Here is a 27,005-nt window from a genome sequence, read left to right as displayed (position 1 = left end):
ATTAACTTTCTGATCTCTTAGATTACAGAAATCAAACAAAGCATTAAACAGAGCTTAAGAGAATTAGTTTCACTACAAATGGGGTGGCACTTAGGATACTTGCTATGACGAACTTCATACTAAAGAAGAAATATTCATGTTATAAAAAACAATTCACAAACAAGTTACATTGAAAAGGCATGGTCAATATATCTTGTTAAAAGTTGTTTCAACTTTATGACTAATATAAAATTCAAATAAAATATTTAACAGTTTCAAAGTTTCAAAAAAAAAATAACCAAAGCAGAACTTAAAATATACTATAAAAGATAAAATAGTAAATCTAAGGAATGTATAGTACTATAAAACACATAGAATATATTATAAAGCAGCTCTTTTCACTCTAAAAGAATTTTTAAAACTCCTTTAGAAGTTTCAATTTTTGGTCATAGGTTTAATTTTTAATAACAGAAAGAAGTTAATCTTAAGCTTCCAGAATTGGTTAAATTCTGAAGCTACACTTCAGACTAGACTTGGGATAAACAAGAATTGCTCAAATCTTTTATTAGGCTTCATCACTCAACAAATATATAGTGATTACTTAACTGTATGCCAGGCACTGGACACATATGTGAGTAAACCAATCTCTGCTGCTGTGAAGCTTAAATAACTGCCAGAGGACGACAGCTCTTTGAATGTCTCTATTCTCTACAAATATCTCTTTAATATACTTGTCTTTCTCTCCAAAGGTAACCTTCCATTAATGCCATGAATCCTAGTATTTCTTGTCTCATAAGTCTCTCTGGCATCTCTTCTTTACATGACCAAAGTTCTTAAAAAGAAAAAAATCGAGGGGACACCATTTCCTCACCTATTATTCAAATTCCCACAGAAATGGTTTTCCATTGATTACACAAGTGGTAGCTTTTGTACGTTTGTAAATTAAATTGGGAGTAAATAAATAAATTAGGTATATCGTTTAAAGAATTTTTAATGATGTGGGAATTTGGTTGGTGTTATTTTTAAAAAGCAGATTCTAAAACTGATACAATATGATTCAAACAGCTTTTTTTCCATTTTTATTTATGTATTTATGTATTTATTTATTACTGGAGTGTTACTGTTTTACAATGCTGTGTTAGTTTCTGCTGTACAGTGAAGTGAATCAGCTCCATGTACACCCATATCCCCTCCCTCCTGGACCTTCCTCCCACCTCTCCCCCACATCCCACCCATCTGGGTTGTCACAGAGCACCAAGCCGAGCTTCCTGTGCTTTATAGCATGTTCCACTAGCTATCTATTTTACACATGGCATTTCTGCATGTGTATGTATACATATATATACACACACACAGAGAAAAAAAGAGACTGCAAAGAAATGTCTCTCATTTTTATGAGACATTATGTTTCATTTTTATGGTTCATGAGTTCATTAAATTGTAATAAACTATATATAGCAGGTAGGTTATGAGATTTTAGATTGTTTCATTTTCTTTCTCAACATTTTTGTACATTCTAAACATTGTACAATAACTACAATTTTATAATCAGGAAAAATTTACAAAAACAATAACCTGGAACTTGTTGGCTACTAAGATAATAACAATCATCTGAGGACACAGGAATGGATCTTTCCTGGCACACAGTAAGCACATATTCTGAATGAATGAATGAATGAATGGATACACCCCACTGTAGAGAAGACAACCACAGTTTTGGTTTTCCTTTTCAAATTTATTTATTTATTTATTTATTTTTGGCTGTGTGTTGGATCTTCATTGCTGCACGCGGGCTTTCTCTAGTTGCGGCGAGCAGGGGCTACTTTGAAGTGTGCAGGCTTCTCACTGCGTTGGCTTCTCTTGTTGCAGAGTTTGGGCTCTAGGCACGTGGGCTTCAGTAGTTGTGGCTCACGGGCTCTAATGTGCAGGCTCAGTAGTTGTGGCGCATGGGCTTAGTTGCTCCGCGGCATGTGGGATTGTCCTGGACCAGGGCTCAAACCAGTGTCCCCTGCCTTCTTAACCACTGTGTCACCAGGGAAGTCCCAACCACAGTTTTTTAATGTAGGGTTTAATATCATCATTGTGATAAGTATCTGTTAAACGCTTAATATTTTAAAATACATAATTATCTCTATCTCAAAGTTTTTAGGTAATCTTTAAAATCCAGATTATAAAAACTGTACACTACTATTAATTCCATGGATAATAAGGGGAAATGGGTGGGTTAGACTTAATAGGCCTAATTTTCCCATTTTTTTAAACCAAAGTGATTATCAACACAGTGAAACTTAAAGAAAATAAGGAAATAATTTTCATGAGGATTATAGACAAAAGTGTATATGAGAAACCTATATCATTAGACATAGAATTTTATGTTGTAAAACGATTAAGTGAGAATACAGAAAAAGATACTTCCATTTTTAAAACTCTTATACAGAAATGAAACACAGATGACATAATCAACTGTAATATTACAAGTTAGTGAACTAATGAACCATAAAAATGAGAGCAAATAAGAAGGGGAAAAAAATCAACCAGATTTTCCAGAAATTCCTCAGATCTCTCCAAATCTTTCTGATTCCGGAGCCTAAGTTTTTAGCTATTACTCTATGCTTCCTTAGGTTCTGGAATCAGAAAGATTTGGATTCAGATCAGCTCTATTCCTTCCGAGCTGTGTGCCTCTAAAGAACATATTAATTAACTTTTCTAAGCCTCATGTCCCTCATATGTAAAAAGTGAGACAACGATGGTACCTAGTTTGTACAGTTATGGTGATGATTAAATGAGATTATATATGCAAAGCAGAAAAATGTGTAGCATGATGTTAACACTGGATAACTGTTCGCAGCATTTAGTACTACGCTACTAAGCTTAGGGCTATAAAAGAACACAACCCAGCAATCAGTAATATGGAAAGCAGAGTACCTCTGCCTGGTCTTTAAAACTTTTAATTCACCAATGCTACACTTAAGAAACCTCTTGTTTGCTGAGTATCTTTAGACTCAGAGAGTTAGGCATTATAATACTTCATCTGCACACCATCCCTGTCCTTGAGTATGCAAGTCTAGCTAGGAAAGAAAATTACTAGCTACTATCAAGAAAAGTGATTTATTTTCCTTAGCCAGAACATACAAAATACTCACAGCTTACTAATTTTGTCTACAAACACAAACACACACACATACAATTTTTTTTTCTGAGAAGCAGCAGTATTTATCCATAGCCTCAAAGTATACCCCCACCAGATAATTAGTAATTACAAAGGATGAAATAATAACTTTACGGTGGAAAAACTTGGCAGATACCACATTAGCCAAATGATCAGAGTTATTAACATTAATAACAAGACAAATCAATAGCATGTGCCTCCTGATGTGACACACGAAAAAGAACACAATATTACTTCTGTGATATTTCTGCCAAAAGTTTATCACCTGAATCTAACCACAAGGAAATATTGGACAAAAATAAACTGAGGGGTTCTACAAAATAATTGGCCTGAGCTCTTAAAAAAAAAGTCAACGTCATGGAATACACAGAAAAAGTCAGGAACGATTTCACACTGAAGAAAATTAAAGAGACATGAAACTAAACACAAACACAATCTTGAATTTTCTTTGCACTGCATTTGCATTTCCCAGGATATTACTGAAATAACTGACAAAATCCGAATAGGTTTTGCATGAGGTAGGAGTCAATATTAATTACTTCTCATATAAATATCCAACTAACCCAGCTCCATTCACTATAAAGACTGCTTCCCCAACTGCTCCACAGTTCTATCTATGCTATAAATTCAATATCCACATATGTATGGATCTGGTTTGTTTTGTTTTATTTTAACAAGCAAATACAAATTTATTTCTCATCTCCCCTTGATTACACAAGTGATATCATAAAGTACAGATTTAGTGCTCCTGAATTGTTTTTCTTTTAATATTGTATCTGAATGGTGATCTTTCCATATCAGTAAGCAAAGCACTTTCTCACCTTTTCTTCCATCTCTTTCTCTCTCCTCTCTCTTCAAGTACATGTCTTAATTTACTTATGTAGGGAATGCAAAGCAGTAGGATATTTGATCACTATGTGGCAAAAAATAAGATTGAATCTCTTCCTTATACCATACATTATGAAAAATTCCAAATAGATTAGAGATCTAACTGTAAAAACTGAAGCCACAGAAATAGAAGAATCATATATCTGATAAAAGGTTAATATCCAAACTACATAAAGAACTCATACAACTCAATAGCAAAAAACAATCCAATTAAAAAATGGGCAGAGAATCGGAGTAGATACTTTGCTAAAGACATACAGATGATGACCAAGTGCATGAAAAGGTGCTCAACATCACTAATCACCAGGGAAATGCAAATCAAAACAACAATGAGATACCACCTCACACCTGTCAGAATGGCTATCATCAAAATGAAAACAAACAACAAGTGCTGGTGAGGATGGGGAGAAAAGGAAAGAAACCCTGGTGCACTGTTGGTGGGACTGTAAATTGGTGAAGGCACTATGAAAAACAATATGAAAGTTCCTCAAAAAATTAAAAAAACAGAACTACTGTATGATCTATCAATTCTACTTCTGGGTGTTTATCTGAAGGAAAGGAAAACACTAACCAGAAAGACATATGCACCCCCATGTTCACTGCAGCATTATTTACAATAGCCAAGACTTGGAAACAACTTAAATGTCCATTATTGAGTGAATGGATAAAGAAATTGTGGCATATATATACCATGGAATATTATTCAGCCATAAAAAAGGAAATCCTGCCATTGGTGACAACATGGATGGACCCTGAGGGCATTATGTTAAGTGAAGTAAGTCAGACAGAGAAGAACAATCTCACTTATATGTGGAATCTTAGAAACAAACAAAGAAACTCCTCATAGATACAAAGAACAGACTGGTGATTGCATAGACAGGGGTGGGGGATGGGGATGGGTGAAGATGGTCAAAAGGTACAAACTTCCAGTTATGTAATGTACATATAGGGATGTGATGAGCAGCATGGTGACTACGATTAGTAACACTGTATTGTATATCTGAAAGTTGCTAAGAGAGTAAATCTTAAAAGTTCTCATCACAAGAAAAAATGAATGAATCAATCCTTTTATAACCAGGTAGTGGGAAAAGACCTGAGTCAAAATGGATCAAGTTCCAGAATTAAGTAAAAAAAAAAGATTAATAAATATGACTACCTTAAAAATAAAATTTTGCATGACAAAAAAAAGCATACACACACAAAAAAGACATTAGACAATCTGGTGAAATATATTTGCAACTTATCACACAAAGGACTAATATCTACAATCCATAAACATATTTTTTAAATGAAGGAGAAGAAGACCAACAACTAGATTTAGGGAGTTCACAAAAAGAAGTGCAAATGGACAGAAATGAAAGACATATATCTCTGAATTTTCTTTATTATATAGTTTTTACTTTGGAAAAAATATGTTTTACATAATTAAAATTAAAAAATCAAGGGAAAAAAGGCAATCTTTTCAGAGTTAATAGCATTCCATAGTTTGTTTCATTATTATTAAACAAAAATAGAATTATAACAATGATTTTGAAATTTTTCTTTTTTAATATATCTTTTTTTTGCCTTTAAAATTTTTTTAAATTTTATATTGGAGTATAGTTGATTTACAATGTTGTGTTAGTTTCAGGTATACAGCAAAGTGATTCAGTTATACATATACATATATCTATTCTTTTTCAGATTCTTTTCCCATATAGGTTAATACAGAATAGTGAGTAGAGTTCCCTGTGCTATACAGTAGGTCCTTGTTGATTATCTATTTTATATACAGTAGTGCGTATATGTTAATCCCAAACTTCTAATTTAACCCCCCCCCCTTTTAAATGTATCTTATCGATCTTTCCAGCATATACAAACCTACGTTCTATTCTACAGCTGGGCACTATTGCTTTAAATATTGAGGGGGGAAAAAAGAAAACAAATGAGCCTGACTATAAATCAAGCTGATAGCATAACCACACAAGAAAAAGTTACTTCAAATGACTTAGAAATTAGTATTTTGTCTGTACATCCCTAGTGGTATATATTCTAAGGACAAAAAGAGATTATAATTAGTACTAATATTGGTATTTAAAAAAAATAATTGTAGTTATACTGTAGGTTATGCAAATAGTAATGCTGTTATTAATATCACTAGTAACCAAGATTTCCAGAATAAGAGAAAAAAGATGTAAATAACAAAAAAGTTAAGAAACAAAATATAACCTTACAATCTTATGTGTGAATTGCAAACACCAGTAAGAACTCAAGATCCTTCTCCTTAAAAAAATATTTCCTAATCCTGTCCACTGGAATGGCCTATAAGCAATAATAGCACAGTAGCTATGGATACCCCACCCCTTAGCACCCAGACTGTGATGTCTAAATACCACTTCCCATTAAAAGGAATTACATGGAGAAATGGCTGATTCCAGGTACAGAGTGGAAAATGTATAAAATAAACCCAGGTCAACTTACTGTGTCAGAATGCAAGGGCATTATCAAAGACTACTTTGATCATGTTGAAGTACAATAGCTAACCTAAAGGGATTCTCACTAACCAAAAAGGAAGCAATCTGCATTGAAAAGAATGTCTGAAATGGTGCTTCCCTGGTGGCGCAGTGGTTAAGAATCCACCTGCCAATGCAGGGGACACGGGTTCGAGCCCTGGTCCGGGAAGATCCCACACTTAGTTGAGATGGAGCAACTAAGCCTGTGCACCACAACTACTGAGCCTGCACTCTAGAGCCCATGAGCCACAACTACCGAGCACACACGCCACAGCTACTGAAGCCTGCATGCCCTAGAGCCCATGCTTTGCAACAAGAGGAGCCACCGCAATGAGAAGCCCGCGCACTGCAACGAAGAGTAGCCCCCGCTTATCACAACTAGAGAAAGCCTGCGCACAGCAACGAAGACCCAACGCAGCCAAAAATAAAGAAAGAAAAAGAAAAAAAATTTTTAAAAGAATGTCTGAAATGGAGTGAAATACATCAAGTATATAAAAATCCATGAGATCATAATAACCACAACTTATCAGTCACCATTGGAAGTTGCTAGGGTATCAACTCATTTCTTTGAAGATTTATAAATAGGGAAAAATTAAGCATTCATCTTGCCAAACTATGTTTCAGGATAACCAAACAGCTGATACTGGGAAAGTTTTTCTTTATAAAAACAACCTAGCTAATAAATCATAAGAAAAATTTTTTTGTGGTTTTTTAAAATCACTATTTCTCAATACCTAATGAAATACTGGATTTAGGCAAGAATAATCACAGGTTTCAAAAATCATTAGGGGAAAAAAAAAATCATTAGGTGAAAGGCTATGGGGAACTTTACAATGACGGGATCAGTCTATGGTTACCAGAACCCACTGATCAATTCTGACATAAAAAGAAAGACTACCAGCCATTATGTGCCTCTATCTGAATGTTTTGTCTGCATAAAAACCAATGCAATTCTTTAAAAGACTTTCTCACTTAGTAGGAATTTCTAGGCAATTTTTACAGAAAGTATAATGGTAAACTGTTTTCAATTTTTATTATATATTTCTGAGTTTCATAAGAAAAATTCACATATTTATAAAGAACTTCAATCCTATTTTTATACTTAACTATTTTTCAAAAACAGTTTTAATTGATTTTAACCTTTCAATAATACTTACTGTGAATTCATCTCTTCTAGTAACTGTGTGAGCTTTCTCCAAGGATTATACTCAGAATCAATGCTGTAAAGCCGCATGTGCAAGGCTAATACATGGAACAACTGATCTAAAAAAATGGAAGAAAAGGTAATTAGAAGGTTCACAAAATTTGTCCAGAACAATATTCAGGCAAAATTTCTAGCTAATTTATAAGGAAATGTTTCCTATCCTTATAATTATAATTCACCAAGTTTAAGTACCAACTACTTCATGCTCTCTTTTAAGGTAAACTCTGAAATATATATCCAAATAAATTGTACTAGAATTTGGACTGTCCTTACGCTCAATCTTAATACAGGAATGGTTTGTTTTCTTCATCTCCTGTCAGAGACCTACTTTTCCTTGGCTTTATGCTTCAGGCTTGGTAACTTGTACTTCTCACTATTGTGATCTCCTAACCAAAATTCACTATTATCTTCAATACCCTACTCTGAGTAATACGGACAATAACTTCCATATAAACCACTGTTAGGTGAATATCTTTCTTTACCTAATATTTTCTCCTAAATGTTCATTAGATTTAATTGTGACTTCATCATCTTTTTTTTTTTTTTTTTTTTTTTTGCGGTACGTGGGCCTCTCACTGTTGTGGCCTCTCCCGTTGCGGAGCACAGGCTCTGGACGCGCAGGCTCAGCGGCCATGGCTCACGGGCCCAGCTGCTCTGCGGCATGTGGGATCTTCCCAGACCGAGGCACGAACCCGTGTCCCCTGCATCGGCAGGTGGACTCTCAACCACTGCGCCACCAGGGAAGCCCTGACTTCATCATCTTTTGATTCAACATGAAGAAAAAATAATGGAAATAATATTATTTAAGAGGATTATTATGGCTATTTTCATTTCTTCTACCTAAACCATGACAATAATCTACCAGTCTTAGCTTTCAACAAAATTCTGCTATAACATTTAGAAAGAAAATTTTGTTTAAAAATTTTAAATTATTTGGGGAAAAAATCCTAAATTTTGCTTTCATATCACATGTCCATTTTCTGGTATAAATGACAAGGATCGGACTAAATTATTCTGCCACTAACACTCAAAATATTTGAATTAAAATGAATCAAAATTCACTTTCTAGAAAGTTAGATAATACTTTTTTGACATGTGATTAAAACTAATTCTTAAAACCAGAAAGAAAAAAGCCAAATGACACAAACATATTGTTGTCACTCTCTAAATTAAAATATTCAAAACTAAACAACATTTTGTTTCTCTGAGCAACTGACTTAGAAATTAACTATACTTTAGAATAACTTGAGATCCATCACTATGAGGAGGAGGAGGAGGAGTAATATTAGTGGTGGAAGTAGTTTGGGGAAGTTATTTGTAAGACATGAAAGCTATAAGATGAACAAAATAAATGTTCCACTCTGTGGGGCAGGGTAGAGGAAATGGGACTAACACTCTGTACATACAACTGTTTCAATCTGGTGTCTCTATAACAAACAGAAGAATCTAAATACCTTATCCTGCTTCACCTTCTGTCTATAAGTCAAAGTATAGTTAAGTATAGCTAAAATTTCTTCATCCTATTAATGGTTAACACTAGCTGAGTATTTATTAGTGCCAAGCACTACTTAATAATCACTTTATATGGATTATCTCAATTTATTTTCACAAAAATTCTACCAGGTAGGTAATACTGTTAGCCCCAGTTTTGAGTAAGTTTCCCAAATTTTCAGTTTTTCTAGTAATCTGGTTCCATTGATAACACTAAGAACAAGAGACATTTTTAGCAGAAAAATAACATGATGAAAAATATATTGGTCATTTTTATTTTATTTCAATTCAATTATACATGAGACTTTTTAATGAAGTATATAATTTATAACTTTAAAAAAAGTGTCTAAAACCTAAAAGTGTTTTAAAAAAAATAAATCCCTCTAGCAGAAAATATTAAGATTGACTCAAGTTGCAAGTTGAGGAGTTTTGCATTCTTCTTATATAGGTTTTAAGTGAACCAAAGGGCTCTCTTTAATATCTCCTTTCAAGATGAAAGTCAATTAACTTGAAGTTTTGATTTAATCAAAAGCATAGACATTGCAATTTTACTAACCTGTTTTGCACTGAAACCATGGCCAGCATAAAAGTAATGTTATAATCTGCCTACTTTGCTAGGCTTTACCATAATTAAAGAAATACAAATGCTGAAGAAAACTTTTTTTTATCTTCTTATATTCCCTCATTCTACACATGAGGAAATAGGCCCAGAGAAAGGAAGTACCTTGCCAGGTCACCCTAATATTTACTGGAAAAGCTAAGAACAGAATTCAAGATTTCCTACTTGTTAGTTATTACTACCACTCCAGTTCTCCTTGGGGTTTTTATGATTAAAAGAAAAGTATAAAATTCCTTCTGTAACACACACACCCCTTTCCATTCCTATGAAAAACTGAGATTGTAACCCTGCAGCATCTTCTAAAGCTATTAATACAATAAATAACAGGAGTCTTTGGTATTGGTTTTAACTAGAACTGAAGGATGATAACATATCTAATGACGTACATCTACCTTTCAAAAACAATGCTGGAAACTGCAGATAACTTCAACAGGAAACAGAATAGGCCAAATAACAATCAATACTTTTCACTATGTTTATATAATTCACTGTGTTTTTAAAATTTAGTCTGAGACCTATCAGTAAGAATGAACTCTAATATTTATTTAGCAACAAAAATATCTTTGAGGGAATTCCCTGGCGGTCCAGTAGTTAGGACACTGCGCTCTCACTGCCAAGGGCCCGGGTTTGATGCCTGGTCGGGGAACCAAGATCCTGAATGACACGTGGGATGGCCAAAAAAATTAAAAATGATAATAATAAAATAAATACCATTCCCTAATAAAGGAATCAGGGCTTTAAAAAAAATCTTCTAAACACATATTGACAGTAGCAGATAGAGGATGAAGAGAATCTTTGATCACATCAAAAAGTTAAAGACTAAAAAATAATAGAAAAATGTATTAAACACCAACTATGTTCATGACATTTTAAAAGTTGAAAAGCAATTATACCAAGAAAGCATATTATTAAAATTTTGAATAATAACAGCAAAAGGAATAGATAACTTTTTTTGGGATGACACATTTTAAAGTTCTGAAGTTTAGACCTTCATTTATAAAAGGGTTTAGAAATGAGAAACATCATTAACTCATAGATGTGCTGTGATTTCAATAAACAGGCACCACTGCCTAGTAGGACCCAGGAAGTCCTGGATTTGAATCCAAGCTCTGTACTAGCCATGTGTCCTTGGGCAAATTACCTTAGTTTTATTATCTGCAAAACAGGGATAATATCAACTTTCTGGGCTGTTTTAAGTGATAGTAGTTATGGTAATAGCATACATCTGTAGTATGTAGACAGTGTGTTTATATACATGTACATACATGTATGGTTTCTAAGGATAAATTCCAAGTAATAAATTTAATATTTATAAATGAGATAATACAGCTAAATTAGAGATTATGACTACATTAGGTCTCCACATAAAACTACCACTCTATACATAATATTAACATATATTTTTAACCTCTTCTCTCTCCTCCCCTGAACTTTTGGTACCACTCTTCCTTGGTTCTCCCCCAGCTTCTTCTCAATTACTTGTAAGTGTTCTTCTTCCTCTACTGAACTCTAAAAGGTGTCATTCTCCATAAGAAAGGAAAAGGGATCCCTTTCAACCCCTCTTTCCCTCTCATTCTGCACGCGCTACTTCACATAAGCTCAACTTCCACTTCTACCTGTAAGTTTACAATTCACAAATTTCTCTAGCACTTCAGATGTTTGACAGGCACCACAAAGATCAATATATCCAAAACTAAATTGATTATATAGCCCAGCCTAGCTCCAATATTCATTTCCTCTTATAATTCCATCTGAATGACATCACTGCCCATGCAAACATCCAAGGAAAAAACTGGGAGTCATCTCCCACATTCTTGCCCTCCATAGCCAGTGGATTACCGATCCTATTGGTTCTGCCTCCTATGACCCCTCTTCTCCTCTACTCCACCCCTACATCATTTCTCAATTAGGTTACTCAACAATGTCCTCATTCAGTTTTATGTCTTCTGTTTCACCCCCTTCCAATTCCTGTAAACAATAAATCTATTTATATTATCTCATAAATGGTTGGTGAACCACTGAAAGAACAGGCATAGAAAGCGCTTCATGAGATAACCCCTATCTTATTTTTCTGGTTTATTACTTAACCTTCTTTCCTCCCTTTACTTTAGCAACTATTCCCTAATGTGTCATATGGTCTCACTTTTTCTTTGCAAGATGTTCTCTCAGCCTAGAACAGCATCTTCTTGTTCTCCAAGCAAACCTGATTCATCTTTCAAAAGCCAGTTCAAGTGCTCCTCTGTAAATTTTTCTCTAATACCACACCTGAGACAGGTGTGATCATCCCTTGCTTTAGGCATTCTCTACACTTGAGTTACCTTTATTTTAGCACTTCTCATACAGCCCTGTAATTATTTTTCACATTTTCCTCTCCTATGAGACGGTGAAATCTCTCTGAAAAAGACAACTGTTTCTTTTCCTCTTTGTAATTCCCAGGCTAGCACAGTGCTTGACATTTAATAGGATTTTTTTAAGCATGCTGAATATTGTATGAATATGTCAACAATCCTATTTTTTAAAATCATATAATATAAGCCTAAAATTCATGATGGATTTATACTCTTCCTTTTCTGCTGTAATGACATACTGGCTTAGTAACCAAGAAAGAGGCCACTTAACTAGCCCTAATTTCACTGCCCCAAAGAAAGTGACCTCTCAACTCTAACTACTAAAGTAGTGCTTGACTTACTTGCTCCCACTATCTTCTTCCCCATGTTGGTTGCCGTGACAACTCACCTGGGACAATGAGCTCTATTTTCTGCAATGCCTAATCAAATTCTTTACAGCCGGGACAAGTCTAAGGTATTATAATGTACTTAATCACAAGAGAAACATATCATTACTAAAACAGAAAACACCATTGAAAGACTGATTTGTCGTTGAAAAAAACCAAAGATTTAAATATAAGAACTCTCAGCTGGAACAAAAAGGTAAGATTTAGCAATCTCTTCTATCTGTATCAATATTAAAGTAAGACTATTATACCAAAAAAATCTATAAAATAAAAACATAACTCCAATTTTATTGTAAAATTAAGAGTTTTACACATATGGCTATGAATACCATATACACACATGAAATACCGTTATGCCAATTTTTATGACTTGGGGAGTATCCACTTAAGGAGATGGAACACAAAGTTGTTACATATGCTTTTGTTATATGTTATATGTTTTTCATAACATATTTTTCAAAAATGCTTTCGAAACAGATGTTTACTGAGCTCAGTACCAGGTTGGAAATTCTGTGTCTCCATCAGTCATTTCTAAACATGTAAGAGTTCTAAACAGGCAGATTATTTCTTAGTATAACACTCATACTGGTCATTAAGACAGAAATACATATTAAAGGAAAGACTTATCCTAAAGACTTTTATAAACTGGTTCTGTCTAAAATTGTACCACTGTTAAAATTTACCTAAGGTAAACTTAACTGGGTCTGCATTTCCAGATCATTCAAACTCTTAGTTCTATCAGTGCAGTTATCACTGATTGAATACTTGTCAATGAAAAAAATTTCAACCTGCCAAATGACTCTCTAAATTACCATGAAAACAAATTTCAATTTCTCTATAACTTATTAATAATCAAAGTAAGGAAATGGTTCTGACCCATTTATCCTAGGGTGAATATAATTGGTGTGGATATACACTCTCACAGCAGAGTCAGCTTCCCCGGTTCCTCTCCACAGTCCTGAGAAATTACCTGTGGAAAGATGGAGAGAACTCCCAAGTGAGAACCTGAAAACTTTTTTCAGCTCCTGCTGAAAAAAGGAGCTGCCCTGCCCTAAGCCAAGCAAGATCTCAGGACCCCTACGCCCTGACAGTGGAAATTATTATCTGTGGAACTTACTTCCTGGAATAACCACACCATTAACACAGGAAGGCCTAGCTACCTGGGCCACAAAGCACAGGACCTGCAGAAAAACTTTAAAGAATAGCTGAAGCCACTCTTCTTAGCTCAAAATCTTAAACCACACCTCTAACCCAGGCCACCCCAAATTAACAATGTATTTTGTTCCCAATAAATAAGTTATATCAGTCTTTGGGAATAAGTCGCATTCTGTCCTTCTAACCCCATCTTTTAACAGGTCAAACTTCAGGTTTGTTAAGTACTTTAAAAAAAAAAAATAAGACTAGGCTGAAAATTAACTTTTATCTTGCTTCTGGTCTCCTTACCCACCCCCAATGTGATGATGATAGTATTGAAGTAGTAGAAACAGTAATGTTGAGATTTACAGTCTATGAAGACTTGAACATACATTGTAAAACTGAGTTCTTACAACAATCCTCTGGTTGGATACTATGAAAAACAGAATCCATGAGATTAAATAAGCTTGCCATTAAACTATCTGCCCACTCATGAAGAGTGGAGTCTGAAGGCAATTTCTACATTTTTATATTAATTTATGTACTTTGACCACTATAATAATTTGGTGGCCAAATTTTCTTCTTGTTATGGAGTAACAAAAAGAATAGAACAAAAGTTGTGATCCAACCTATTTGCAGAATTCATAGTTTTTTAAATCTGAAAAGAACCTTACTAAGCCATGGATATCAGAATTTTACCACTGTTAAAGAATAAGATTAGACTACTTAATAGCAATTTTGTGATATTAAACAATATCTTTATGAAGCCTTACTGCAGGGTGAAATTAACATCAAAATAATTTTCTCTAACTCTGAATTCTCCAAAAATTCATTCTTTGAGCAACTAAAACGACTTTGAGCTGCATGCTGCATGCACACATCTAAGCTGGATTGCTTTCTATGAATAACAAACACAGGGGGCAGTTTTCCACTGTGTGCATCATTTCTTGAAAACATCATATATTATGTCAAAATTAAGTTAAAGCACCTTAAATGAAAATGTCAAAGCAAGGGTTTGCCTCAACCTTTCTCGAATAAAGTCCAATTTTTATCTCTATAAAATCATGAAATCCATTTGTGATATGAACTTTGGCTCCTTAGTTAAACTACAGTAATAAGCAGAAAGCTCAAAGATATAGAAAGATGTTGATCTAACTAAAGATAATTTTAAAAAAATTATCCTCCAATATTAATAATTTATCAGTGACACCTCTTCCTCCCACCCCCACCCCAGCCACTGGTTTCAACAATTTCTGCTTGAGAAATACACTAAGAATATCATGGCAGAAAGTGTTGAAAGCCTGTGAACTTCACTGGAATCTATGGCATTCCATGTCTATTTTCAAATCACTTGAATGAAGAAATTGAGTAACTTTAATAAAATATTCTTAATAAAAAGTTATGCCTTCAATTTTTGCATCTGCTTTGTCCTACATCTGTTGCTAACCAAGTTGGTGGTACTTATCAGTATATATACCAATTTGTAACAAAAACTCCAAATTCACTCATCTTTCAAAACCTTGTTCAAATGCCACGTCCGCCAAAAGCTTCACTGATTTTACAAGCTAGATATGATCCCAAACCTCCAAATGTTCTAGAACTCTATCCATACCCCACTTTAGAACTTAACACTTTCTATCTTACAATAAATTATCTAGAATCAGTCTTATCTGCTGAATACAAGGTCCTTAATGCCTGACCTTGCAGTGAATAAAGAGGAGGTCCACAGCTCGGACCTAGGAGTAAGGGGCAGAGCTGCCTGTGGAAGCTCATGAGACGGCTCACACCAGGGGCAAGGGGGAACCAGCCAGCAAACTGGTGAAAAAGAAAGGAGAACCAACTGGTATCCAAGGAAGAAGGAATGAGGACTTGAGAAAGTGTCTGAAGGAGTGGCCCAAAACAAAAACAGAATTCACAGTGAAAGGCTGGCAAAAGAAAATAGGCAAGATAACAGGAAGGATAGCATGGGAGATCCTGGAAATATTCCAAGGCAACAGTGTGCAGTAGGATATCTGTGACTAAGCCCGGGGTGAAAGTTTTTAAAGGTTCTGCATCTTTTGGGACACTTAAGGGCAAAAGATATGTCTTACATAACTAAATTTAATGTCAGAGAACTGGGTTCAATTGCAAGCTTTGACATTTTCCAACTATATGACTTGGCAATGCAATCACTCTGAACTCCAGCTTCCTTTTCTATGAAAAAGAGATAACACCTATTTAACATGGTCATTCTAAAGACTAAATAATTTATGTGAAAGTACTTTATAAACTTTAAAACTACAAACGTAAGGTATTATTAAAATACCATAGTATGCTGCTATGTGAATTAATTTTGCTTTTTTTTTTTTGCCGTACGCGGTTCTCTCACTGTTGTGGCCTCTCCCGTTGTGGAGCACACAGGCTCTGGACGCACAGGCTCAGCGGCCATGGCTCATGGGCCCAGCCGTTCCGCGGCATGTGGGATCTTCCCGGACCGGGGCATGAACCCGTGTCCCCTGCATCGGCAGGCGGACTCTCAACCACTGCGCCACCAGGGAAGCCCGATTTTGCTCATTTTTTACTGTGGAAAATTTCCCAGACATATATTTATGAATGAACTTTTACTCTGATTGGATACTGGTCATTTTATCTCAATACTTCAAAAATGTGTTTGAATATGGAAGTGCTGAATGGCATTATTCCACGACAATTTGATTTCTCAGTATAAATTTGGCCAGTAATATTTTCTGCTTTTATTGTTGTAAATAGGTCAATCTTGTGCCCTGCCCCGCCCCCACTGTGTGTGTGTGTGTGTGTGTGTGTGTGTGTGTGTGTGCGCATCCATAATTATCTATCGGGCATTACACAAGCCATTCAAGACAAAATTTATTAAATTTTTTCTCAACTAAACTAAACTTCAATTTCATCAGGAATTTGTGATGGAACATTACTCCAAAAGTGTAACTTCCATTATCATTTGCTTAATTAGTGGAGCATTTTCTCATTCTCTTTCACCAAAATATTATGAAAAAGAGAAAAGACATTTTAAAAATGATATATTTAAGAGGCCGTAGAAAGTAATGAATGGGAAAAGGAAAATACTGACTTATGAATAGGGTCTAGAGAAAAAGAAATTTTTGTTTACTAATACCATTAGAGTTCTACTGGAAGATGAAAAAAATGAGATATTTGATCTAAGATCCTATGAAACACCTTCAATATGCTCTTGCATTAAACTTAAATTAGGTTTGAGTTAGGCTTCAGTAAATAAATACATTAACTTTATACACTTGCAAAATAGTGGGATTTTATAGAACATATAACATTCTGCATACATGATTTATAGAGCTCTTTTATTTATTTATTTATTTATTTATTTATTTATTTTTTCTTTTTGCGGTATGCGGGCCTCTCACTGTTGTGGCCTCTCCCGTTGCGGAGCACAGGCTCCGGATGCGCAGGCCCAGCGGCCATGGCTCACGGGCCCAGCCGCTCCGCGGCATATGGGATCCTCCGAGACCGGGGCACGAACCCGTATCCCCTGCATCGGCAGGCGGACTCTCAACCACTGCGCCACCAGGGAGGCCCTATAGAGCTCTTTTATAAATAATTAGGATAAATAATGCATAAGTAACTGAACAATACATCATATGAAAACTAAAATAAAAAACATCATGTACAACCTAAATATATAAAATTTTTTATTTGTCAATCATACCTCAATGAAGCTGGAGGGAAAAAGAACTAACATAACTGATAAGGAAAAAAAGAAAACTAAAAACAGTATTAACTTATATTTAGGATAAGCTTCATCACAACCTCTTCTATACTGGCACACTGAAATCTCTTATTCACTAAAGGGGAAAATAAAAAGAAACAAAAGTCTGGAAGTAACTATCAATTTAATAATTTAAATTAAAATTGAGGGTGATAATTGAAGTGGCTGCTGCTAGACTTTTACTACTATTTTTAGCATTCTGGTTAAGTTCATCATTTATAAGCCTCTGTATAAATTTAAGTACCTCAGAGGGGGGAAAAAGTAGCTTTCTAGCATAAAACTAAAATTCCTTTACTAAACACTTTCTAACATAACAGTTTCTGGAATATTATCAGCTAATGCCAAACAACAAATTAACAAGAAAGAATAATTTATGGAAGTGAAATTATAGTTTCTGCCAATTCAAACAGACTAGAAGCTAAAACTCCTATTTATCAACAACTTCTATAAAACATACTATATCACTGGGTACAAGTAGGGTTTAAGTACATACATCAAGGGGTCAGTAAATACTGAATACTCAGTAAAAAAATAAATTCCAAAACCTTAAATTTCCAAGAACAAAGTGATAACACAAAATAAAATATCAAAATCTAGTAAAACTAGTAAGAATTTTAAAAGTAACTTGGTTAAATTACACATAAGTTCGTATCTTTTTTTTTTTTTTGCGGTACGCGGGCCTCTCACCGCTGTGGCCTCTCCCGCTGCGGAGCACAGGCTCCGGACGCGCAGGCCCAGTGGCCACGGCCCAAGGGCCCAGACACTCCGCGGCATGCGGGATCCCCCCAGACCGGGGCACGAACCCACGTCCCCCGCATTGGCTTGCAGACCCCCAACCACTGCGCCACCAGGGAAGCCCAAGTTCATATCTTTATGTTAGAAATTTCAAGGTGTTTTTGATCAGTCTTTTGCTCTGAAGTCATTCCAAAATTACATATATATCTTCTTAAAATAATAACACGTATTTTTGAAAAACTAATATATATTGATAATTTTAAATAATTACTAATATTTTTAGCATTTAAGAAAATATATTCATTTTTCAAAATACATTATGTTTTAAACAATTTTTATTTCCCATATCAATCACATTAGGAAATATTTTAACTCCATTGATTTGGGACCAATAATTAACTGTACATGACATTAAATAATATTACCCCTAGTATTCACATTAATTCTCTAAACAATGACTACACAGTGATAGCATCAAAACCATGCTCATGAAAAATCTACTTTAAGTTCCAAATGATACTTCTCAGAAATATACCCTTACAAAAAGTACTGAAGAATCATGCTCAGTTTACAACATAAAGCATATTCGTAAATAAAAGTAAACATATACAATTTTTATACATTTTAATACATTTGTGCACATCAAAATACAGTACGAATGCCTTCACTGATTAACAGCAGCTATTTATATAGAAATCTGTAGGTGACACGAATTGTCCTTATAAAAATTTTCTTAAGTCCAGACAACATAAAAATTCTTTAAAAGAATTTAAGTTTGAGGAAAATTTTTTATCATTGAGAATAATGCACTGTTTTAATTTTGAACCAACATAATTCTGATTAATTACTATGACATTTATTTACTGACTAATCATAGTATAGAAAGAGCTAAATGTTCATGATTCTTCTAAGATTAACCATTTAAAGCATATAATCACTAATAAAATTGATTATACAAAACATAAAAAGAATTTGAAAATACATCAAAAGACCACTTTGCCTATATATGCTTTCAAAATGAAATAATCAGAAATTTTTTAAAATTTAGCACTGCTTAAGACTTACTTAAACAAGACCTTTTACCAGCTGTGCTTGCACCACCTGAACATAAATTCCCTCCTCGATGAATTAATTCAAGTTCCAAATTGGTTCTGTAAGCAAAGCATTAAAAAATATCTTAGTCAATAGACTGAAGTAATACTTTTTGTTTTATTGATATGTCTGAATAAAACTAAAGTTCTTCAACTTTATTATTTGAAAAATTATAGTTTATGCAATATCAATAATAATCATATTTTATCTGATTTTAGAAAGTTAAAGGGGAACAGTTTATCTACCCTTACTTATATGTTCATATTTATACCTGCAAAACTGCACACATCACAGTGTAATTGTTACAAAATCCCAGATGTTAGCAAATACTAAAAACTAGGCCTTAAGGAAAAAAACTGCAACATATTTCAAAAACCCACATATGAATCTGATGAAAGAATCTGTACTCTGGCAGCCACTGATTAGGTGGTTACTGGCATATAACACACAAGGGCATACCAATTTTTCTATCAGAGAAATGGTTATCACTCACTGGAGCTTAGATGGCATCTAGAAACCAATATTAAGAAACAAAATCACTAACATCAAAGTGGCTATAAACAACACATATAATTAAACAGCAGTCTCCTTTATAGACTTCTAAAATTACAGTTTTAATAAAATACATTGTATAACTATTAACACTGCTAAACAACAATATTGTTCATATAGATTTGAAATTATATTTAGCGATTATTAGTTTACAGAATAGCAATAATTAGTAAACTGACATTTCAAAGATCAAATTGATGCAGAATCTAAAGATTTACTCAAAAGCAGTAACAGCAAAATAGCCAATAAATTTTGACAAAATAATAAATGAAAATTCTGAGTGACTGTGTGTATTTTTATTTCAACAGTATTAATAAACTTAAACACACCTTTATTTGCCACAACTAAATCTGAATAAACTAGTTTATATCCAAGATATGTATATATGGCACTAATAGTGAGATATCCCCCATCTTAAAAATAAATAAATAAAAGGCAACATTTCAAGTTTACTCTTTGCAAGTGAATTCAGGAAAGAACAGAACCCTATTTTATTTAAAACAAAACATTTTGAGCTGGTTTTGCTTGTATTTTGAACACAGAATGTTTTGAAATGTTATTTTCATATATTTACTTATAAATGCAAACTGTTAAAAATATTAATATTTCTAAATCTGTATATTTGCCACCCATTTCTAAAGGAATGCCTTAATCCTCTCTACTCAGGAGGGGGAAAAAGCAATTTAACATTGATAATGTTCCTGCTCAGAGCTCCATCTGGTTGCTGCTGATAAGGGCATCTGTGTGACAAGGGAATTTTCCACCCTTCAGGTGATTTGCATTGCTCACTGAACTTCTAAAAACCTACCAGCAAGGAAGCAGGGACAAGGATTTCATATTAGTGGACAGAAAGCGAGCGGAGACCAGCATGTGTTCCTTCATCAAGGGAATATAAATGAGATCAATACATTTTGTTTTCACAAATCTTCTGTTGCCTAATCTGTAGAAAAAAATTAATGGCTATATTCTCTTATAAAAACTAAGATTTCCTAGATAGTACTTTTAAAAGAGCTAACCAGAAACGCGATTAATTCTTACAAATGAACGTCAGAACCAGAATGTCAACTTTTATTTCAGCATAATTTGCAAAAATTCATTAAAATATAAATACAATAACAAGTCTATTTATTTAATCATCAAATAAGATACTTTAAAGGATGATAAACATGTTACCAGAAATTTGATTTTAACGAATACTTGAAGGAAAACTACCAAATGTAATTATTTACTTCAGATTATGGTTGGAAGATCTCCTGTACAACATTCCTTCCGAGTTAAAAAAACAAAACTACCTATCCAAAGGGTTCGTATAATATCTAGGATTTAAAAAATCAATATGTCAGAAGCCCTAGCCATCAGCTTCTCCTTATTTAATTTATAACAAAATTGGCCCTTTAAGTCTTGCTAGAGAAAAGAACACACAAATGTGTCACATGCCCCATGTCTGCTTTTCCCTCCCTCACTGTTGAAAATCGTAACGCAATATTCTGTTTCTGCCCTCCTGAATGGATGATATAAAAATTAAGATGTATTGGGAGCAGAAGTTTTCCAAGCCTTTTTGTTCTTGGAGAAAAGTAGACTCAACTTTCTATATTTTCTAACACAAACACATTCAAATTAGTTTGGACGGGGAATAAAAAAGAAGAGAAAATCTCTACATTTGAAAGAAAGATTGCTTAAAGCCTATCATGGTGGCCACCTAGATACACCCATATAAAAACTCCTCCAACTATGCTCCAGTTTCTTTTTGCTTGACCAAGTATGCCTTCTACGCCTCGTTTAGCACTAACGTGTATTTTTAGAGCTATAATTTGAAAAACAAACGTGTGTATAAACACACACACACACAGAGACTCAAACACATACTCGTATAGTGTGGGTTCAAGGCCTGAGCCTACCCCTACTAGATGACCAATTAATTCAATTTCTCAGAGAAGAAAAGATCTTCATCCATACCATGGCCTGGCCTATATTATCGAACACTCGGCTCAAGCTCTAACTCCTCCAAGAGTTAGGGAGAACTAACTCCCTTTTCTTGGAACAGGAAAGAAGCGCTTCTACACACTTTATATTTCAATTTGCTCATCTTCCCTTTTGAAGTTCTACAGCACTTTCTCAATATGATATATCTATTTAAAATATACGTATTTTAAAAATATTTATATTTTAAAATATTTTATACATTTAAAAAATTATATTGTTTTATACAGATTGATGTATATTAGTTTTGTCTCTCCAACTAAACTGTAAATTCCTAGAGACCAGGGACCATTTCAGATGCAGCTTCTATATCCCTGATGGTACCTAGCAAAGTGTTCAAACAATTCCCAGGACCTGAACACCTCTTTGTTTTGATATGTAGCCAGTGATAAGATTCTCTAATCCCTGCAGTTTTTTATCATTATCTTGTTGACCCTTCCTTTAGTTTTATAAAAATGATTCATTATTTGGTGTTTTAGCAAGCATTCTTCTTATTTCAAACATAATTAGTTTATAAAGTTTAAACTTATAATGCAACTAATGTATAAAGCAAGCTGCATTCACTCTACTGAACAGTTTACCCACTTATGACTTAAAGATGTCTCTCCATCTACATCTCAGTTACTCACATTTCACCTTCTTTCCATTTCCATGTTTCTCACATATACAGGTTAAGTGCTACTTACTAATAACTCTAGGCTATATATAAGTTGGGTCCAAAATCTTTGGAGAAATCAATTACTCAAATTAGTGTGATTCATTGTTTCAATGATGAAATAATGAATTGGCATTGAAGTGAAAAAAGCATTCTTCTCCAAAATTAATTTTCCATAATCCATTTGAATGACTGATATTTGCAATAGAATGTTTTTTGGAAATACATTAAAACTTGAATATAGTAATTTTGATTAATTTTAATGCAACAAAAAGAGATCATTCCAACAATTTCTTCTTTGCTGCCCTCAGAAAATCCTCCAAGGCTTCACCTTGCAAATAAAATTAAAAACAAAGAGATACATATTGTCCTACCAAAAAATAAAAAATAGCTCAAAAACAATTATTAAAGGACACAGCTTTACACGCTAGTTACCCACTAGAAATATTCTGTTTCTAAACATCAAAAAATTTAAGCTCCCCAAAGAGCAAACAAAATTACTTATTCAGCTGGGAGAAATTCAGTACTGGGAAACCAGGGTTGTAGCCCATTCAAATTACTAATGTCAAATACAAATACATTTGCACGTTCTAAGGAACTATACATTTAAGAATCACAACATTTAATTCAGAAGTTAAATAAATGAAATTAATTTTATTTCTAAATATTTTACTTACTTAACCATTTTAAATACTGCTAAATATTTCAATGACTACCTTTTAGGCATAAAAATGATCATAATCTGTAATCATAAGTATTTAATGAAACAAGGTTATATGCCAGGCAGAAGATAACTGTAAAGACCTGGTTTCCTACCTTGAAAAAGTTACATCTTATTCAAATAGAATACACATGCTTTTTCCCTTTAACTCATGTTTTTGTTAATTTTTGAGTCAATTTGTTTTTTGTGTTTCTTTTTAATGATTAAGTAAAACTTAGAGAAGGCATGCAATTTCACTGTGAGAACACTGCAATGGCCTGGGTAATTTTAACCAAGGATAAGGTTTTTAAAGGTTATATACTTTCACTTTTGGAATCATTATATTGTTGCTTTAGAGTTTACCACTAAGGATCAGAGAAAGATGGGAGGATGGGAGAGCATATTTTCTCCACTTCTCTATATACACCCTTAGTAAATAACATTTGACATCTGTCCCTGCTTCTATATAAAAGAGAAAAGCAAAAATATGTTGATTCAAAAAGTCTCCCATTATCACAGCAAGCTTTCTATAAATATTTCTATTAAAAATTATATATATATATATATTCTAAAATTATTTATATATTTAAACAAAGAAATAGGAATCCAAAACTTCTACCAAACTAAATTAAAATCAAATTATTTGATTTATCATACTACAGCAAAATTCCATGTACAGATCATTCCCATTCAACCAGGATTTTCTTATAAGGTCAATCCTAATAAAATCAAAGGCATAAATGCACAAGTGGCATAAATATGAGTGTGTATATATACATGCATTGAGTTGATCTACATCCATGTCACTTTTCTACATTATTACCATAATATTGTACAGAACTTTATGAAACCTTGAAACCTGGCAAAATTAAATTATATTCAATTTAGTTTTCACATAAAGTATATTTTATTGCAAGTATGTAATTGGTAACTCTTCAGAGACAAAATGTCAAATTAACTGTTATATCTTCCCCCAAAGCATTCTAGATAAATAACAATAGCCTAGGAATACACAGACTAGATAGCTACTTCCCAATCCATTAGATCCTTTTACATCAATCCATGTCCAGCACTTGCATTCTTAGACCAAAAACTAATGTTTCCTTATCCTGAGGTCTAACTTGCTTGCTGCAATTTTCTTAAGTCTGGTTCCATTTTTCTGGGTTCAAAAGAGTACATAGTTCATTCACTCTTTTGTTACCCTCTGTTCCAGGAATGGGACAGAGAGAATGGTCATGATGAACTTCATGTATATATGACTTATAAAAGTTGAACTAAGGCGAGGAAAAAGGAGAACAGTAATTGAAAGAATACTATACCTCAGCTCAAGAAATCTGAGTTCTAGTCCTACTCTACCACTAATATGTTGCATGACTTCAAGTCATGTTATTTCTCTAAATCTTACCTATTACAATACTACTTGAACAAAATACAAAGTATGCTTCTAGAGATATCCAGGGGTCTACAATATCAGATCTGGCAGAATGTGTTTACAATTGTGCCTGCTTCTCTCCTATTTTTTTTTTTTTACAGTTCTCCATTTTCATTCAATTAAGTTTTCTAAAATTCCTATTTGGAATTATTTCTTAGGTATTGAACACCTACTCAGTAGATTAGACTATTTCTACCTAATGTGAAAGATGAGAAGCATTTACCTCTGTTTTCTTGAGACTGGTAGCTTACTCACAGAAGTTTAGAACATGCCTGATCTCGTTTCCTCTCCTTTATCTGATTTTCTAAACCACCTATAGTCTTCTAGGACTTTACGAGATCTTGCATGAGCTTAAAACAAACAAAGTAAGTTCTTCTTACTGTTCTTATTTTTTTTATAAATTAGAAGTATTTAACATATTACAATGTTTTAGTTCTTAGTATTATCACTTTTTTGACAGGGCTTAAACAGTGATTTCTTAACAACACCCTTCATATGTAATACTCACATGCTTTGAGGTAGACATCTGTCCCAAATGTTAATAATATACTTTTCCTCATATATCCTATAATGCTTATTAATACCTAAACCAATATTCCATTAAAATAAAAACTCCTCAGAAAAATGAAGGAAAACTCTACTTTTACAGACCTTCTAGGAGTTTCTAAAACTAGCCATAATTTCAACCAACATTAAAAATATGCAACCTTTTTTCAAATAAATATGAATGAGAAATAAAATAAACTATTAACATTAAGTAAATATAAAAGTATATACTATGTATACCTACCTAGCAACAGAATACATAAAGAGAAAATCATTATCTGGTGAGCCTGGAGTCTTGCTATAGTCTCTATATTTCTTCTGAGTGGTATTTTTGATATCTTTCATTACAGATTCCATTTCTTTACTTAAGTTGGTTTCTGACTGTAAAAAGCACAAACATACATATAAAGTTTATGTATATTCATTTTCCCTAATAAGAGTCTAACACTACATTGTTTATCATATGAGCACACTAGGAAGTTAAGGTTTAAAAGTCAAAACAGATGTACATTAGCTATGCACTATAAATATATTGAGTGCACAAAGATAAAACAGATCAAGAGGCATTTTCTCTTATTTTAGGGACCTTTTATTCTAATTTTATATTGTGATCCAACCATGAATTAACCACACAAACTATATTCTAAACAAATTAGTATATGTCATTAAAATATCTTAGAATAGCTTCCATGCTTATAAAAAATCTTTCATTTAAGTTCATTTTTTCAAGATTAATATTGATGTCCCTTACTTTAAGCATATTTTAATCACATAAAAATCTGGATTTAGAAAAGAAAAAAAAACACATAGACTCAAAAATTAGTCTTCAATTCAGAAAAGGAGATGAATCTTTCTGATTAGCTTTAAACTATGAATTTCTGTTGAAAAAGTCAGATATTCATAGTTTTCATAAATTTACTGCATATACTGGGCATTGCTGTCACCCCTCTCAGGGACCATAACATAAATCTATAATGAAGGTGAAATATTTAAGAATTTAAATCAAATAAATCCTACTGGATGGGATAAAAGATGGGTTCACTTAGACCAAATCTCACAGTAAAATAGACTGACTTATGGTTCGATCATATATACAATATTTTATCTCTCTAATACACACACACATACACACAAATGTATGTGTAAATCTATAATTACACACACAGAAAGTTTGCATGTGTGTGTATAAATACGTCATCTTAATTTTAATATACCTAATGGCATATTTTTAAATGATTAGATTGTGCTTTACATTGCAAGATACATCTATATAATGCCGGACTTTGTTTTTAAATATTTCAACATAACCATATCTAAGCTTATAGGATATTTCATGATCTGAAAGATGTATATTAAAACTATAACAATTTAGACTAAGGAAAAGCATAGCCTTTAGTGATAATTTGTTGTTACTCTCATTTTTGTTTTTAATAACCACCAACAGAAGAGTAAAACCTCTAAAAGCAATTTCTACTAAATATATAAGGTCCAGAGTAATTTAGAAATAGAACAAAAATTAAAGCTGAAAAGCAGAGCTGTGTTAACCAGGATATTCCTGCCTTACACTGATGCTTACTGGGAAAGCTCCCGGACGTCCCTGCAGCTCCTCCACTTCCTTTATGAGATCTTGTATGCTTTTGTTACTAGGACGTTGCCAAAGGTTGTTTTCGACATTGCTTCCAGGATAACAAGGAAGAACACTGTTAGCAAACTGCCTACAGAGAGGACATGTGAATTCTCCTTTGTCCACTGAGAAGCCCTGAAGAACCTGGTCATTCTAAAAGATGAAACGAACATACAGCTATATGATACACACGTTTACAGAAAACAAAATTAACACCACTAC

General features: G+C 33.5%; 1 protein-coding gene across 3 annotated transcripts in view; it reads right to left on the bottom strand.

The window, feature by feature from the left end:
- Positions 1-27,005, bottom strand: part of UBR3 (ubiquitin protein ligase E3 component n-recognin 3) — a 227,624-nt gene that overhangs the window by 29,379 nt on the left and 171,240 nt on the right. For 2 of the 3 annotated variants that reach the window (XM_060106288.1, XM_060106290.1), the window contains exons 28-31: positions 26,724-26,936; positions 25,404-25,540; positions 19,268-19,353; positions 7,686-7,791 (exon numbers count right to left, since the gene is read on the bottom strand). In XM_060106288.1, coding sequence (XP_059962271.1) covers positions 7,686-7,791; positions 19,268-19,353; positions 25,404-25,540; positions 26,724-26,936 — 542 coding nt within the window. The remainder of the gene's footprint in view (positions 1-7,685; positions 7,792-19,267; positions 19,354-25,403; positions 25,541-26,723; positions 26,937-27,005) is intronic. The other variant, XM_060106291.1, reaches the window with a different exon arrangement.

The sequence above is a fragment of the Mesoplodon densirostris genome, chromosome 8, assembly GCF_025265405.1.
Source record: "Mesoplodon densirostris isolate mMesDen1 chromosome 8, mMesDen1 primary haplotype, whole genome shotgun sequence".
Classification (NCBI taxonomy): Eukaryota; Metazoa; Chordata; class Mammalia; order Artiodactyla; family Ziphiidae; genus Mesoplodon; species Mesoplodon densirostris.
This window is presented reverse-complemented; position numbering and strand designations above follow the sequence as displayed.